General features: G+C 52.9%; 1 protein-coding gene across 4 annotated transcripts in view; it reads left to right on the forward strand.

Annotated features, from left to right (window-relative positions):
• SHISAL1 (shisa like 1) overlaps positions 1-13,869 on the forward strand; it is a gene marked incomplete at its 3' end in the record, with an annotated part of 150,939 nt that overhangs the window by 112,878 nt on the left and 24,192 nt on the right. For all 4 annotated transcript variants that reach the window (XM_084749825.1, XM_084749823.1, XM_084749822.1 and 1 more), the window contains exons 2-3: positions 1,615-1,710; positions 4,709-4,922. In XM_084749825.1, coding sequence (XP_084605951.1) covers positions 1,644-1,710; positions 4,709-4,922 — 281 coding nt within the window. In that variant the 5' untranslated portion in view covers positions 1,615-1,643. The remainder of the gene's footprint in view (positions 1-1,614; positions 1,711-4,708; positions 4,923-13,869) is intronic.

The following is a 13,869-nucleotide window of genomic DNA, read 5'->3' on the forward strand; positions in this document are numbered from 1 at the left end:
TAAGCAGCTTACAGCTCAAGAGGAAATAGAAGGGAGGAGCAGGGTACAGAGGGGCCCTTGCCAAGGCCATAGGGGACAAGCCACCATCAAGACTCACAGTGCTGAGCTTTGATGACATTTATCTGATCGTCACCAAGCTTGTCCCCTCTCTTAGGCAAACTGGCCAAGATCAGCACCTGTCCCTAGAGGTACACACTACACACACACACACACACACACACACACACACACACACACACACACACACCCCTCAAGGCCCAGGAGAACAGCTCTCCACATATATGCCTGGCTTAGAGCCAGTTGCCAACCTCCGGCGTCATCCCAGTGGCCCTCAGCCAACCCTGGCTCTCTGATCCCTAAGAAAGCAAAGTACAATTTTCCCTTGGGGACACTGGTGACCAGGTGGAGAGTCCCTGAGGGCAAGGTGGCACCAAACTGGCTGGAGAAGGCTGAGGTAGGGTCGGGAGCTGTGCCTTGGCTGTGGCCCCTCCCATGTGGCACTGCATCATTTTTGGCAGCACACTTGGCCATTGTCCCAGACGGTCCTTAGGATGTTGATCTTTGCTGTGAAACACCAGAATCATGTGAAGGGGCTGGATCTGGGGGTGGGGTATACAGCCAGGCTGGGGAAGGGCACATAGGCTGTGGTCACTGAGCTCTAGGTCCCTTTCTCTACAGATAAGGCTGTTCCCTGAGTGGCGGTAAGCTGGATCACACCATGTTTGTATTTCTGGGTCTCTTATTTCAGCAAACACAATGGCCAGCAAGTTCTTCCATTTGGTAGAGTGTTTCAGAGGCCCCTTTCCTTTCCTTTTTGCAGTACTGGGAATTGAACCCAGGGTCTTGCATGAGCAAGGCAAGCATTCTACCACTGAGCTAAGTTCCCAGCTCATTGCTTTCTTTTTTTAAGGCTGAATGATACTCTACTGTGTATATACATGTATATTGTTTATCCCCTCATGTCTGTGGAGACTTAGGTCCTTTTTGGCTGCTGTGAATAAAGGCTGTGAGTAAAGGCTGTGAGTACACCGTGGAGCCTCTGCCGTGGTCTCCCAGCACTGGCCCTTGTTCACCCGTAGATGCTGTGTCTTCTATACTGGGACACATGACATCAGGACAGCTTCCTTTTCCACTGTTTACTTTCTCTTTCATCGTCCTCTGTGTCCCTGGTGCCTAGAAGCATGGCCTGGCCGGTGTCTACTCTCAGGAAGGTTAATGGAAGTCGCCTTCAGACACAGAGCAAGGGGGGCATGGTCCCTAGCCCTGAGGTGGCAGAGGTAGTGGACTTGTCATCCCCGTCCTCCTGGGCACTTTGGATAAATGGTGAATTCACCAGCTGAGCCATCTGCATCCTTTGATTAAGTCTCATTTTGCTGTAAAAAGCAAAGGAGGTGATGGGGCTGCGGGGGGTGGGGGTGGGGGCGGGGGCGGGGGCGGGGGAAGGTCACTCATTCCAGAGAGGAAATTGGATGGAGGTGTTTTTATCCTCCATTCACCCGCCCGCTCCAACTCCCGAAAGCTCCTGCTGGCTGCTGCCTGTCTCTCCTGTCCCTCCTCTGTGGGTAACAAAGCAAGTGTGAGGAAACAGTTGCCGAGACTCTCTGTCTTACACAGGCAGCGCCGGACAGGTCAATGCCAGCCGGATGATGACCAGTTGTGGCCAGCGGTCCCGGAACGTGCTCGCAGTATTTTCCCTGCTGTTTCCTGCAGGTAAAACTTCTGTGGGGCTCAGGGGATGGGGGCATGGGGGCGCCCTTCCAGCTGGAGCTCTGCCTGTCAACAAGACAAGGGTACTTTAGTCTCCTGAGGATGTTTCTTAGCCCTGAGATGAGCTGAAGCCCATTGGATGTTGGGGTGGGGGGTGGGGGCGGGCAGTGGGGCTGCCAGGAGCCTGCAGCTCACTTTGCTCCTCCAGTTCTGCAAGTCAAAATTAAGCATTGCCAATCTACCTCTTTGATAGGTGAGAAATGAGAAACTGAGGCCAGAGAACACAGCTAGTAGAGGGGCCAGGATTCTGATCCTAGGCACTGGAGCCACGCCCTCCTGGTACTAGTCAGTCCCTGGGCTGACACCACAGGCAAACTTGGACTCACAGAAGTCACACCCTCCATGCCTCCACACTAGAACTGAACCCGGACCAGAGGCAGCCCAGCATTGCCAGCCAGGACCTAGTCTGAGCCTGGCCCTGCACAAAGGCTCATGTGGCACTGTCTGTCTGTGTCTCACCTTCTCTCTTCCTCAGTCTCTGTATTGGTCTGTTTCTTTGTATCTTTTCCCACCTCTTTGTGTATCTGTCTTATGTAGCACTCTGTTGTTTTTGCATCCCTCTTTCATATGTCTCTTTTATATCTCATTCTCAATAGTGTGTTATCTCTCTGTCTCTTTCTGTCTACTGTGGATGGCGTTCCCCGTTCCCTTTCCTCTGTTAGCTCCCCCCCCCCCCACCGCACCGTGGCCAAGCCATTGCTCAGGACTGGTGGCTCCCTTCCTTTATCCTTTGCTCAGAAAGAAATTGTGAAGGGGCCGGGGTGGGGATAGGACTCCCAGGAAAGCAGAGCAAAGGCCAAGCTGAGGCCAGAGTCTGGGGCTAGCACCTCCCCAGCCCTTCCTCATGTAATGGAGGGCCTTTGGTCCTTACCTCCCAGCTCTTTCCCATGGGATGGGGAGAGGGGGGAGGGAGGGCCGTTGGTCTTCATCATCCTGCGGCTGAAGACCCAGTCATCTCTTGTTGCCAGCGAGGATAAGGATTCAGAGAAGGCAAGTGAGTGGCTGAGTGAAAAGGCAACTGAGTCGGCTTGGACCACCAGAGCTGGGGGTCACAAATGCTGGGGTACTGGGACCCACGAGGGCTTGAGGCAGTGAACCTGCATCCACCAGTGTGCAAAGAGCTCCTTGCAGGGGTGCTGCCAATCTTTCTCCAATGAGGGGAGGAGGCCATGAGTATTCAATCCCGGTCTCTAGATCTTCTGTTCCTGGTCACTGGCAAATGACCAAGGCCAGAGCATCCAGGCACATTTGTGGGCCTGTGAGCTGAGTCCTGGGGAGGACCTGCCAGTCTCACCACTGGGTCCACAGTTGCCTCTGCCAAGACCTGACAGCCTCCTGCTATATCCTGTGTCCCATAGTCAAGAGGCCAGTCCTAGAGCCAGACTTGGTCTTTCAGCTAGGCACCCTAGGTGTCCGGTGTTCTCAGGTGCTCACGCTGAGCACACAGAGCCACGACAGGGCTTCAAGGCATGCAAGAGCCAGGGGACTTGACTGCTCTCCTCTGCCTCTCGCTGTTAATCTCACTGTGTGCAGTTGCTTTGGGGCAGTGGTCCTCAGCCCAAGTACATAGACATCTCTGGGGCATGGGCTTGCCAGAATAGATCGTGTCCCACCCTACCTTCATCCCACAGCTCTGTCTATGGAGGAGCCAAAGAGCTTCCTGTTCCGACTGGCATTTTTGGTGAGTCAAGGGTCTGAACCTTCCTTTTCTCCTCTGTATCATGGGAGTAGATGGGACTTGGTGTTTTGCCTCGCTGGGATATCACACCAAGTGGCCTCTGTGTCCCTGGACAGGCTCTTCTCAAGATCAAGGGTGGGCTAGAGCCTGGAGAGCCACTACCTCTCCACTGTGTTCACAGAAGGAGGAACTATCCATCAGGGAAGGGCCTTTGGAGTAACCCTAGGCGCCAGCTCGCAGGGTGCCCGCCCCTGCCAGCTGGCCCGCTGGGGTCCCCTGTGGTGGCGCTGTGTGGGCTGCAATCTAATAAGCTCTCAGGAGCGCTTCTTGTGGGAGCTCTAAGAAGCCAGGGCCTTTGTGCCTGAGATTTGCCTGTGCCAAGAAGCCCCTTTTCAGTGATACAAATTAGATACAGTGAGCCCTTTATGAAGATACTAATTAAGCCAGAGACAGCCGCTCCAGCTTTTCCATTGTTGCTTTGTTCACATTCGGTCCTGTTTATCACCATCAGCTCATCCTGCTCTGCAGCAGAGGAAGCTGAATAGGGGCCTCCTTCTGTGGTCCAGGGAGGGAGGAGCAGGGGCCAGCACAGCCCTGTCACTGTATATTTGGGACCTGGCTGGGCTGAAGGCACAGAGGAGCTGGTAATTTCAACATAGGCGGGTCCTGGGTCCCACACTCTTTTGTGGCCTGACACCCAAGAAAGCCTGCCTCATACCCAAACTACTCTGAAGCAAGGAGAGAGAGAGAGAGAGAGAGAGAGAGAGAGAGAGAGAGAGAGAGAGAGAGAGAGAGAGAGAGAATATATGAATGAATAAAGGAGCTGGCACTGGCTTGAGTTCTGTGTCACTCCTACAAACCAGCTCCACTAAGTCCTTTAGGCCTTCTAGCCTCAGTTTCTCTACCTGAAAAATGACATCACAAGCCCGCCTGCTAGGGTGGCCGTGTGGATTAAGTGAGGAGGCCCTCAGAACTAGGCCTTTAGGTGCCCAGTCACTATGAGCTGAGATGCTCACCTATGAGTGAGCTTCAATGAGGCCAAGGAGCACTCAGTCTGGGCTACTAGGGCTGTTGTTGAGGCAGAGCTGGGGACGAGGGATCCAGTAGGCTTTGGGGAAGAAGTGAGGCTCTTTCTGGACCAATGAGAATTCTTATGGAAGGCAAGGGCCAGCAGGACCCTGGAGCAGGCTGCCAGTCCCTTCTGCTCAGCACTTGTGGGCTGCCAAAGGGACCCCCGGTGAACCTGGTGTCTCTGTCTTCCAGTCCTGTCTGCACATTTCCGGGTCTGTGAACCTTACACGGACCACAAAGGCCGCTACCACTTCGGTTTCCACTGCCCCCGGCTCTCGGACAACAAAACCTTCGTCCTTTGCTGTCACCATAACAACACGGTCTTCAAATACTGCTGCAACGAGACGGAGTTCCAGGCGGTCATGCAGGCAAACCTCACAGCTGGCCCCGAGGGCTACATGCACAAGTGAGTACCAACCCACCTTGCCACACCCAACTGCTCTGGCTACTGCCCGTCCCTTCCCTGGGGATGCTCCTGAGGCAAGGAAGCTGCAGATGCAAGGAAGCAGGCCTTGAAGGAACTTTGCAGACTTCAGGCAACCTGGTTCTTGGCCTGACTGCTCTCTGAGCTTTACAGTTCCCACCTGGGAAACAGGCATAGGGTCCCCACCTTGTCACCTGGCGGGCCTGCTGCGGAAGATGAGTGGGGCCAAGTCTGTGATGCTTGAAATTCACCAGAACTGTTCTGATACCTTTGTTTATCCACTTTTCATTTAATAATATTGGTAATAGCATTGATGCTGAGATTGATCTTTGGGCGGGGAGGGGCGGTAGTTAAGACACGTTGAGATCAGGTCTCCAAAAGGAATCTGTTGATAGAGCAGCGGGGACTATACTGAGTGGAGCATGGCCGGTCAAAGCAGGACACACTTCTCTTTGAAGAGTTGACTGTCCTTTACAGGGTTCAGGGCCATTGCATTTCTTGTGTGCTGCCTGTTGATGTGGTTTTGCTTCTTATTTTTAGCAGGAAACCTTTATATATGAAGGAACCGTCTTATGATCATAGAACACCCATTTATTTGTTATGGCATCTAATGTTTGCCCTTTTAAGAAGGGCCTTATCTTCTAAGATCATTGAAAAATTCTGTCTTATATTTTGAGTTTCAAATTTTGCCTCCCAGTCTCACTTATTCTAATGTATGTTTTCTGACAAGAACTAGATTTTATTATCTTTTCCATACAGAGAGTGTTGTAGTTTCTTTTCCCATCACTGTGGTAAAATACCCTGACTAAAGCAACCTAAGGGAGAAAGGGCTTGTTTTGTGTCACAGTTCCAGTCCCACCGTGGCAGGGAAGACACAGCAGCAGGCAGGGGTTGGGGGTGGGAGGTGTGTGTAGGGGAAACAGAAAGAGAAGGAAGCTGGCTGGCCACATTGTATCTGGGAAGCAGGAAGTGGGGAGGAAGTGGGTCTGGGTTACAAGGCCTCAAGGCCAGCCTCTGTTGACTTGCTTTTTCCAGCAAGGCTCCCTGTCTTAATGGTTACATAGCCTTCCCCAACAGCGCCACCTGCTGGAGAACAATGGTCAAGCACATAAGCCTGGGAAGAACATTTCACCTTCAAAGAGCAACAAAGCTCCATGTCCTTGCTGAACTGTCCGCTGGTGTGACATTCAAACTCATCTTGTGCTGTGACGTGCCACCTGTGAGCCCCAGGGCAGTGTCACAGCTTTGTGGCCTCTGCTGGTCCATGTCATATGCTGGTGTTACACTGTGTGAGCTGTGGACTTCTGGTCTGTCTTTATGTTTCTGTGGTTTAATGGCTCCGGGCTCTTTTGCACCCGAGTTCTAGACCTTGCTCATGTGATTCTCCTGTTTCTTCCCTGACTCCCATCAAAACAACCTCCAAAAATCCTATTAGCACTGACTGTTTCAGTTTCTGAATTGCACCTTGGCTTAAGGAACAACTTTTTTTTGTGTGTGTGACATTGTTTCTTTTTCAGTTTTTGGCATTGACTGTTTCCGCCCAAGAACACACAGCCTCTTTACCCATTGACTCACCTTTTCTAGGCAAGTGTTCCACCACTGAGCTAACCCCAGCCCTTCAAATGTTCTTTTGTAATGCTTTTGATTTTCCTTGTAAGGAAGCCATGCGTGTCATCTGCATTTGTTTCTAGCTTGTTCTCTTCATGTTGCTCTCAGAAATAGCCTCTTTCTTTTTACCCTTCTGACTATAGATGATAAAAATTAGGGATCTTTATTCATGAATATTGTCCTCAATTTTCTTAACACTTTTTCAATCAATTCTCTCCTGTTCGCAATTATGCCCCCTAGAAGCAATAACTCTGTGCCCACCGACCCCCCCCCCTTGCCTTTGAAGCAGGAACTCACAGGACGGACGGCCCCAGAACTCACATGCAGCCTCCTGAGTCCTGAGAGCACAGGATGGACTTTGATGCCACTCTTGATTTCACATTTTGTGGCCTTGGGTTGTTTTGTTTTGTTTGTTTGGTTGGTTGGTTGGTTTGGTGTGGTTTTTCAAGACGATGTTTCTCTGTGTAGCCCTCTTGTCCTGGAACTCTGTCTATAGACCAGGCTGGCCTTGAACTCACAGAGATCCACCTGCCCCTGCCTCCTGAGTGCTGGGATTAAAGATATGTTTGTTTGTTACTTTTCTTTTCCAGCTGCATAGGCTAGTATCCCTAAAACAGGTCAACAGTCAGGCATTCTTATCTTCTTTGATATTATTGAAAGCTTCAAATCCTTTCCCAGGATGCACTAGGTTGACCCCTGGGGTTGAAGCATTTTTTCCATGGTAGGAATGTTGGACTGGATGGGGATATTATGGAGAGGCTGTTGATAAGATTCGTGGTAGTGCTGGGAGCAGCAGGGCTGAGGAGCCGAGCCTCTAGCTCTGTCTGATGCTGAGGCTTGAGGCTTTGCGCTACCAGACTCTGCTCACGCTGGGGAAGGTGCCTCTTTGGGTGGGCAGGAGACACAGACTCTCTATCATCCAAACCTCTCCTCCTCCCACCACGGCCAGCTCCTGAGAGCTCCTTTCTCAGCTGCACGGTGCTTCCCCTGAATATCCTGCCATCTGCTAGGGCCTCGGAATAATCCTGTGTGTGAGGCAGCTCAGCAAGCCCCGTCCATCACAGCGGGGCTGGAACCGAGCCTAGAATTTGGCCTAAGCCTTTTGTAAGATCATGGGCTATTCCATGAGGGGGGAGGGTGGTAGCAGGAACGAGGGTGGGACCCCCAGGGTGCCACAGGTGCCCCCTGGAAGCCAGGCAGAGGCTGGGCCCCACACCTAGACTTCCTCGATAGAGGTCTGGCGCCTGGGGTCTGGGAGCCTCCCTTAGAAGCCCACAGGTTTCTATAATCTGCTCACACAGGGTTTCCCACAAAGCAGGCACAGGGGCCTGGCTGTTGCTGCTGGCTGCCAGTACAAGGGCCTTCCCCCAGAAGGAGTGGGAACAGTAATGCTCTCGGAAGCTTAGCTTGGGTTTTTGTTCTTCAGCCTTCAGAAGCATTCCTGGGGTAGCAGCCTCTGTGAGTCTCTGTGCTGTCTGTCCTTCTGTGCAGGCTGCAGGGATTCCCAGCCACAGCCAATTTATACAGGAGAACAGTGAGGACCACAGCCATCCTAGGGCTCTGGATACCCTCTTAGGAATTCTGGAGTCCTCTATCCTCAGAACTTAAGGGAGAAGCCCAGGCAGGGATTCCCCCACAAGGCACCCTGATGTTGGGGTCAAGATATTCACTCTGTGAGATCACCTTGGCCTCGTAGGACCATCCTCAGCTTAACTCTGGGCAGACTCCTTACAGAGGAGGAGGGGACAGCGATGAGATTGTGTTTGGCCTGGCTTCCTAGATGGGACAGGGCTTGCCAGCCAAGGGCAGGACCTCCCAGCTAGGAATGGGATTTCTTAGCCAGTAATGGGCTTCCCAGCCAGGGGTGGAGCCTCCCTAGCCAGGGCCTGGGTTGGCCATGGTGGGGCCTCCCAGTTTGTTAGGACTGGTACCAGAATCTTCTCCTGATTCACAAGGACAGCTCTTGGGATGAGACCCCTGGGGAGCTAATCAGTTCACAAAAGCCAGTATGTGGCCTGAGAGGGAATTAAGCACCACAGAGGGGCCATGGGAGCCCTCAGTCAGGGACTTTGTGGGGAGAATCCAGGCCCAAGGAGCTGCAGCAAGGCTTGGCTTCCATTAGAGCCAGTAGAAGAGGGGGTGACAGGAGGATGAGTCTTGGGGAGCTGGAAGTCAGGATGATAGCCTGAAACATGGCCAAAGGAGGTCACTGTAACGTGGGCTCACAGTGTGGAGACCATTTATGGATATACTACCTTTTAGGGCCTTTGCCATACCAGGGTCACAGCCACCATGGGCCTCATAGACCTTCTGGGAGGAAGAAGGGAGGGACAAAACATGTCGATGACGTCTCTTGTCCTAGACCCCACCAGGTGATGACAAAAGTGAGGCTGGAGACACAGAAGCCTCGTTCTGTCATTCCAGCCGCGTGTCCAGGAAGTTGAGCCTTGTCACATCTCCACTGAGGCAGGAGACCCAGAATCTCAGGCAGATCCAAACCCTGGGGGGGCCCAGCCTGATGGTTCAAGCTAGCTGTGACCCCAGAGGGCCCTGTTCAGAGTGCAGGCTCCTCCTTTTCCACAGTGAGTCAGCAGGAGGTGGTGGGCTGGTGACCTAGCCGAAGCTGCCTATCTTCAGTGCCTTATTTACTTGTGTTTCTTTGGATGAACAGAGTGGTGTGTGGCGGTTCCGACCGCCTGGCAGAAAGGCAAGCCACGAAACGATAGGAGGCTGCTTTTGCCAACTCCACCACCGCAGCAAGATGCCTGCTTCCAGCCATGCATGCAGCCAAGGGCCAAATGAGGGCCAGCCAGGCACCCTGCACCCCTCCCAGGCAGGCCTTGCCCCTGACAAGTCAGAGAAGGCCTTTGCTCAGAGCTGTGGGAGAGAGCAGTCTCTCTCTGCCTTTCTCTGTTTCTGTCTCTCTCTGTGCCTCTCTTTCTCTGTCTCTCTGGTGTGTGTGTGTGTGTGTGTGTGTGTGTGTGTGTGTGTGTGTGTGTGTGTCCTGCCTCCAGGGACAGGATGCCAGGAGGTGGCTTGGGAAGAGGGGGGGATCAGGTCTCCAGGAAGACAGCAGTTGGCACTCCTGGGCTTCACAGGCGAGTTAAGGCCTCTTCTTCCTAGCCTCTGCCAAATCTCACCTTTCTTGGGGTCATAGAGAAGCTCTAGCAGTATCGAGTCCCAGCACCCTAGTTACTGCATGTGGCCTCTCCTGTGGCCTCCTGGCATCTTGAGGCATGATTTGCACTCCAGATCTTGCTAGCCAGAGTAGGGTGGGGACCAGTGGGTCTCGGTCCTGTCAAGGCTTGTCAGGTGTAAAATCTCCTTACACACCATCATCTTTGTGAGAACCTTCTAGAACTATCATGGTTTCTTGCCTGGACACCCCTTCCCCCAACCCTATAAATAGACAACCCTCCCTAGGACTTATCTGCCACCCATATAGGGTAATTGCATGTGAATGAGCTCAGTAGCAAGAGCTGAGGCCCAGAGAGGGTGGAAATGGGTCTGAAACCACACAGCACACAAAGCCCCAGCAACCACTACCCAGCTGTCACCTGGACCCAGCTGTGTGGAGGTGACATCCTCATGGGACACTTGCGGCACTGCACATGGAGTGTCAGGGTCCAGGCTGGTGTAGTGGTCCCCACCTAGGGCAGGATGGTTTGTGGCAGAGGGAAAGGTGCCACGGTGAAGTCACGTGTGGCATTTTGTGGCTCTATTAGAAATGGCCACGGTGCCTCTGCTCACGTGGCTCTGACCAGTGCTGTTCTCATGACATCCAGTTCCACCTCAGCTCTGGAGAGAGGCATCTGCATGTGTGCTCAGGGACTGAGTTGTGTCTGGGTGGGCCACTGGGTCTAACTGGCTCTTGCTTGCAGCATGCTGCCTCCCTACCCTGTGGTCCAGCCCTTTGGTTGAGCCTATTAACAGCAGGGTCAGAAGAGACAACAGCTGACACCACTGAGACACCCTCTTGGCAAGGAAGGGGGCATTTTTGATACAAGTGAGCTCTACCTCCCAGGTTACTAAATGCAAGGCTCAGGCCTGTGCTACCTATGGCTGCACCAGCCGACTTCTGTCTTTATGTGTGACCTTAGGCAAGGCCTAGACCTATTACGAACATCCTCTGTGATTGCTTAAATACAGAGTCTCATTCTATAGCCCAGGCTAGCCATGAACTCAAGATCCTCCCAAGTGCTGGGATCACAGGTGGGTGCCACCACACCTGGCTTCCTCTGTTTCATATGAGCCTCTCCTCTCTGGTTTCCTCTCTATCTTGTTTTTGACTTGTTTGAAACAGGGTCTCATGTAGCCCAGGCTAGCTACCAACTCTCCATGTAGCTGAGAATGACCTTGAAGGCTTAATCTTCCTGCTTCTGCCTTCCAAGTGCTGAGATTACAGGCATGTGCCACCATGTACCTTTCATGTGGTACAGCGGATGAATCCCAGGGCTTTGTCGAAGCACACCAGAAAAAAAAACACTACCAGCAGAGCTGCAGCCCCAGGTCCCTTCCCTTTCTCTTTTGCCAGTTTGCGAAGCCTCACAGTGACACCCCCAAAGTAGGACATGTACTCACTCCTTTTTTTGAAGCAGAAAACAGAGGTTCATCTCCCCAAGACTATGGGAAAGTGAATTTTGAAGAGCTGAATTTGGATCCCACCTGCTGAGCCAATGTCTCCGTTGTAAGGCTGAGCAGACCATTTCACAGTGTGCTCTGTGTTCTTGCTTTATGGATAAAGTCTGCAAACGTCTGTACCCATTCCTCCCAGCCTGGCAGGGATGCAGCAGCCAGGGTCTTCCTGCTATGACTGACGGGCTAGACCACTGCACCTTTGACTTCCTGGTGGAGGAGAGGGTGGGGCGGGGATTTCCATCCCAGGCCAGGCCAGGCTGCAGCTGCAGCTGTCTGCTGATGTCAGCTGACGTAGCCACTCTGCTCCACAGACACACTGCGATTCCTCCAGTGGGAAGGTTCTATTATCGCTTTGGAAACCCCAAGGAAGCTGAGTCACACACACACACACACACACACACACACACACACACACACACACAGACCCGCACGCGGCGCTTGCCACTGTCTGAGGCTGGGCGCTCACAGATGCCCCCACCGCAGCCTCTGCCTTTTATCCTCGCCCTCCACCAGCATCTGGATGTAGTTAATTTCCAGATTGCATATTTTAAATTGCATTTTAAAAATTAAAGCCTCAAATCCTTGCAGCTGGCAGGCCTTACAGAGCATGGCCTGGGGGCTGCAAGCTGTTGTGGAGAGGTCTGTGGTCCTGGCACTCCACCTGCCACACACAGGGCACGTTCCCTGTAGGCAGCACCTTCTGTGGAATTGGGAATAAATAAACAGACAGGTGGGGATACTGTCCTGCTGCAGAAGCCTAAAGCCAAGCACGTGGAACGGAAAGCTTTCATTATGCTTAGGCGAGAGGGGACGGGACTTGTTCTTAATTCCTGGCACAGGTGGGGCCAGGGTGAGAGTACGGAAGCTGGGGACCCACTCTCTGATGTCTGTTTTAGATTTGACCTTAGGATTTCCCAGGACTTAGCACACTCTGAGGTTGCAGGGACCTGGCTCCAAACTCCGTGCCTAGAGTCGAAATCCCAGTTCCCACCCTGTTCACTGTCGGTGTGCCATTCATACACCTGTAACACCTGGCCAGTTCTGGTCAGTAGCACACCCACTCATGTCCTCACCACCCCCGGTTCTCACTGCTGGGTCAGTACTACAACGCTGTGTTGGGCATGAAGGGACAAGTTGGATCCTAGCATGCTCTCGGGGAATCTACCATCTTATGGGGCAACAGTCTTACAAATGAAAGCAGGCCATGGGTGACCTCAGCATCCCACATGAAGCTCAAGGAGGCTTCCTGATGGCCAAGCTATGACCCAGCTTGTGTGCCAGGGTGCACATGAGACAAGGAGTTGACCCAGCAGAGGTGGGCGGGACCCTTTGGGACTGCTTATGTTGGGCTTGGCCAAGGTTTTCCGAAGAATTCAAGTCTTGGTACTGCCATCAAGGCTGGGGATCTTAGAGATGACTTTGGTCCCCCAGGTTTGGTTTGGTTCCTAGCTCCAGGCAGGGCCAACTACCCCTCCTGCTCTCCATGCCAAACAGCATCTGCAGAGAGCGGCCCTGCTCCCTCCCCGCCTCCTCAGCCCCCAGGCTGCTGCCATGGGAACCACCAGGAACAGCCTGGTTCTCTGAGCCCTGCCATGGGGGCTGCAGGAGAGAGAAAAATCTGAGGAAAGCTGGCTGCCTGGGACCAGAGCCCACCTAGACAGCTGTCTCCCGTGAGACTCCAGCCTGTGAGTGCGTTGGGTTCTTGGCCTTTTTCCTGTGGTGGGCATTTTCTGCTGAGCCGTGACACTTCCAGGCAAAGCTAGTGTCCGTTAACAAAAGGCTGAGCACTTGGCTCTCAGTCATATACACCTTTGCGTGGTAGTAGTTGGCTTAGTGGTAGGTGGGGTTGCAGAAAGGAGCTAAGACCACCCTGTTTAGGATTTGCTGGGTATTGAGTGCTGTGTGGTACTGAGCCCAAGTACTGACTGGCACACCTGTCTTGAGGCTGCCAAGCTCCATGTGCAAGGTATGGCAGAGCCTTACTATTAGCCTTCTCCCTCCCTTCCCCCACCCACCCTACCTCGACTCCAAGAGAATTCTTCAGTCCAAGAACTTGGCCAACTAGGAAACATTCTCCTGAGAAGAGAATGAAAGTGGGCTTATTGGCCCTGCTTCTGCCCTGACAGGGATGGGCAAAGGATAGCCACCCACTCGCGCTATCGGTAGCCACAGCTGGAACTAGGGGTCAGCCTTGGCAAATGAAGAGCTGGGAATTTTTTTTTAAAGATTTATTTATTACGTACACCTGCAGGCCAGAAGGCACCCGATCTCATAGATGGCTGTGAGCCACCATGTGGTCGCCGGGAATTGAACTCAGGACTTTTGGAAGAGCAGTTGGTGCTCTTAACCTCTGAGCCATCTCTCCAGCCCAGAGCTGGGAATCTTAAGTCAAGGAAAGACAAAGCTGTACCCTACAGACCTGGAGATGGGCGGGGTTTCTCATAGACCACACAGCAAATCAGAGACAGGAGTCCAGAGCAGGCTGCAACTCCAGTTCCAGATGGGGCCTCCAGGGGCTGCCAGCACTCACAGGTCCTGTCTGAACTGAGCCACAGGTTCCCCTGGAGTGGAGGTTTCCAGCTTGCCTCTTCTCAACGCCCTGGCTGGCCCCACACACTCAAGCAGATGCTCATGGCAGGGAATAGACTGAGGTGGGTGTCACTGGAATGGTTAATAAACCAGT

This window comes from Acomys minous (assembly GCF_964271855.1).
Source record: "Acomys minous genome assembly, chromosome: 12".
Taxonomy (NCBI): Eukaryota; Metazoa; Chordata; class Mammalia; order Rodentia; family Muridae; genus Acomys; species Acomys minous.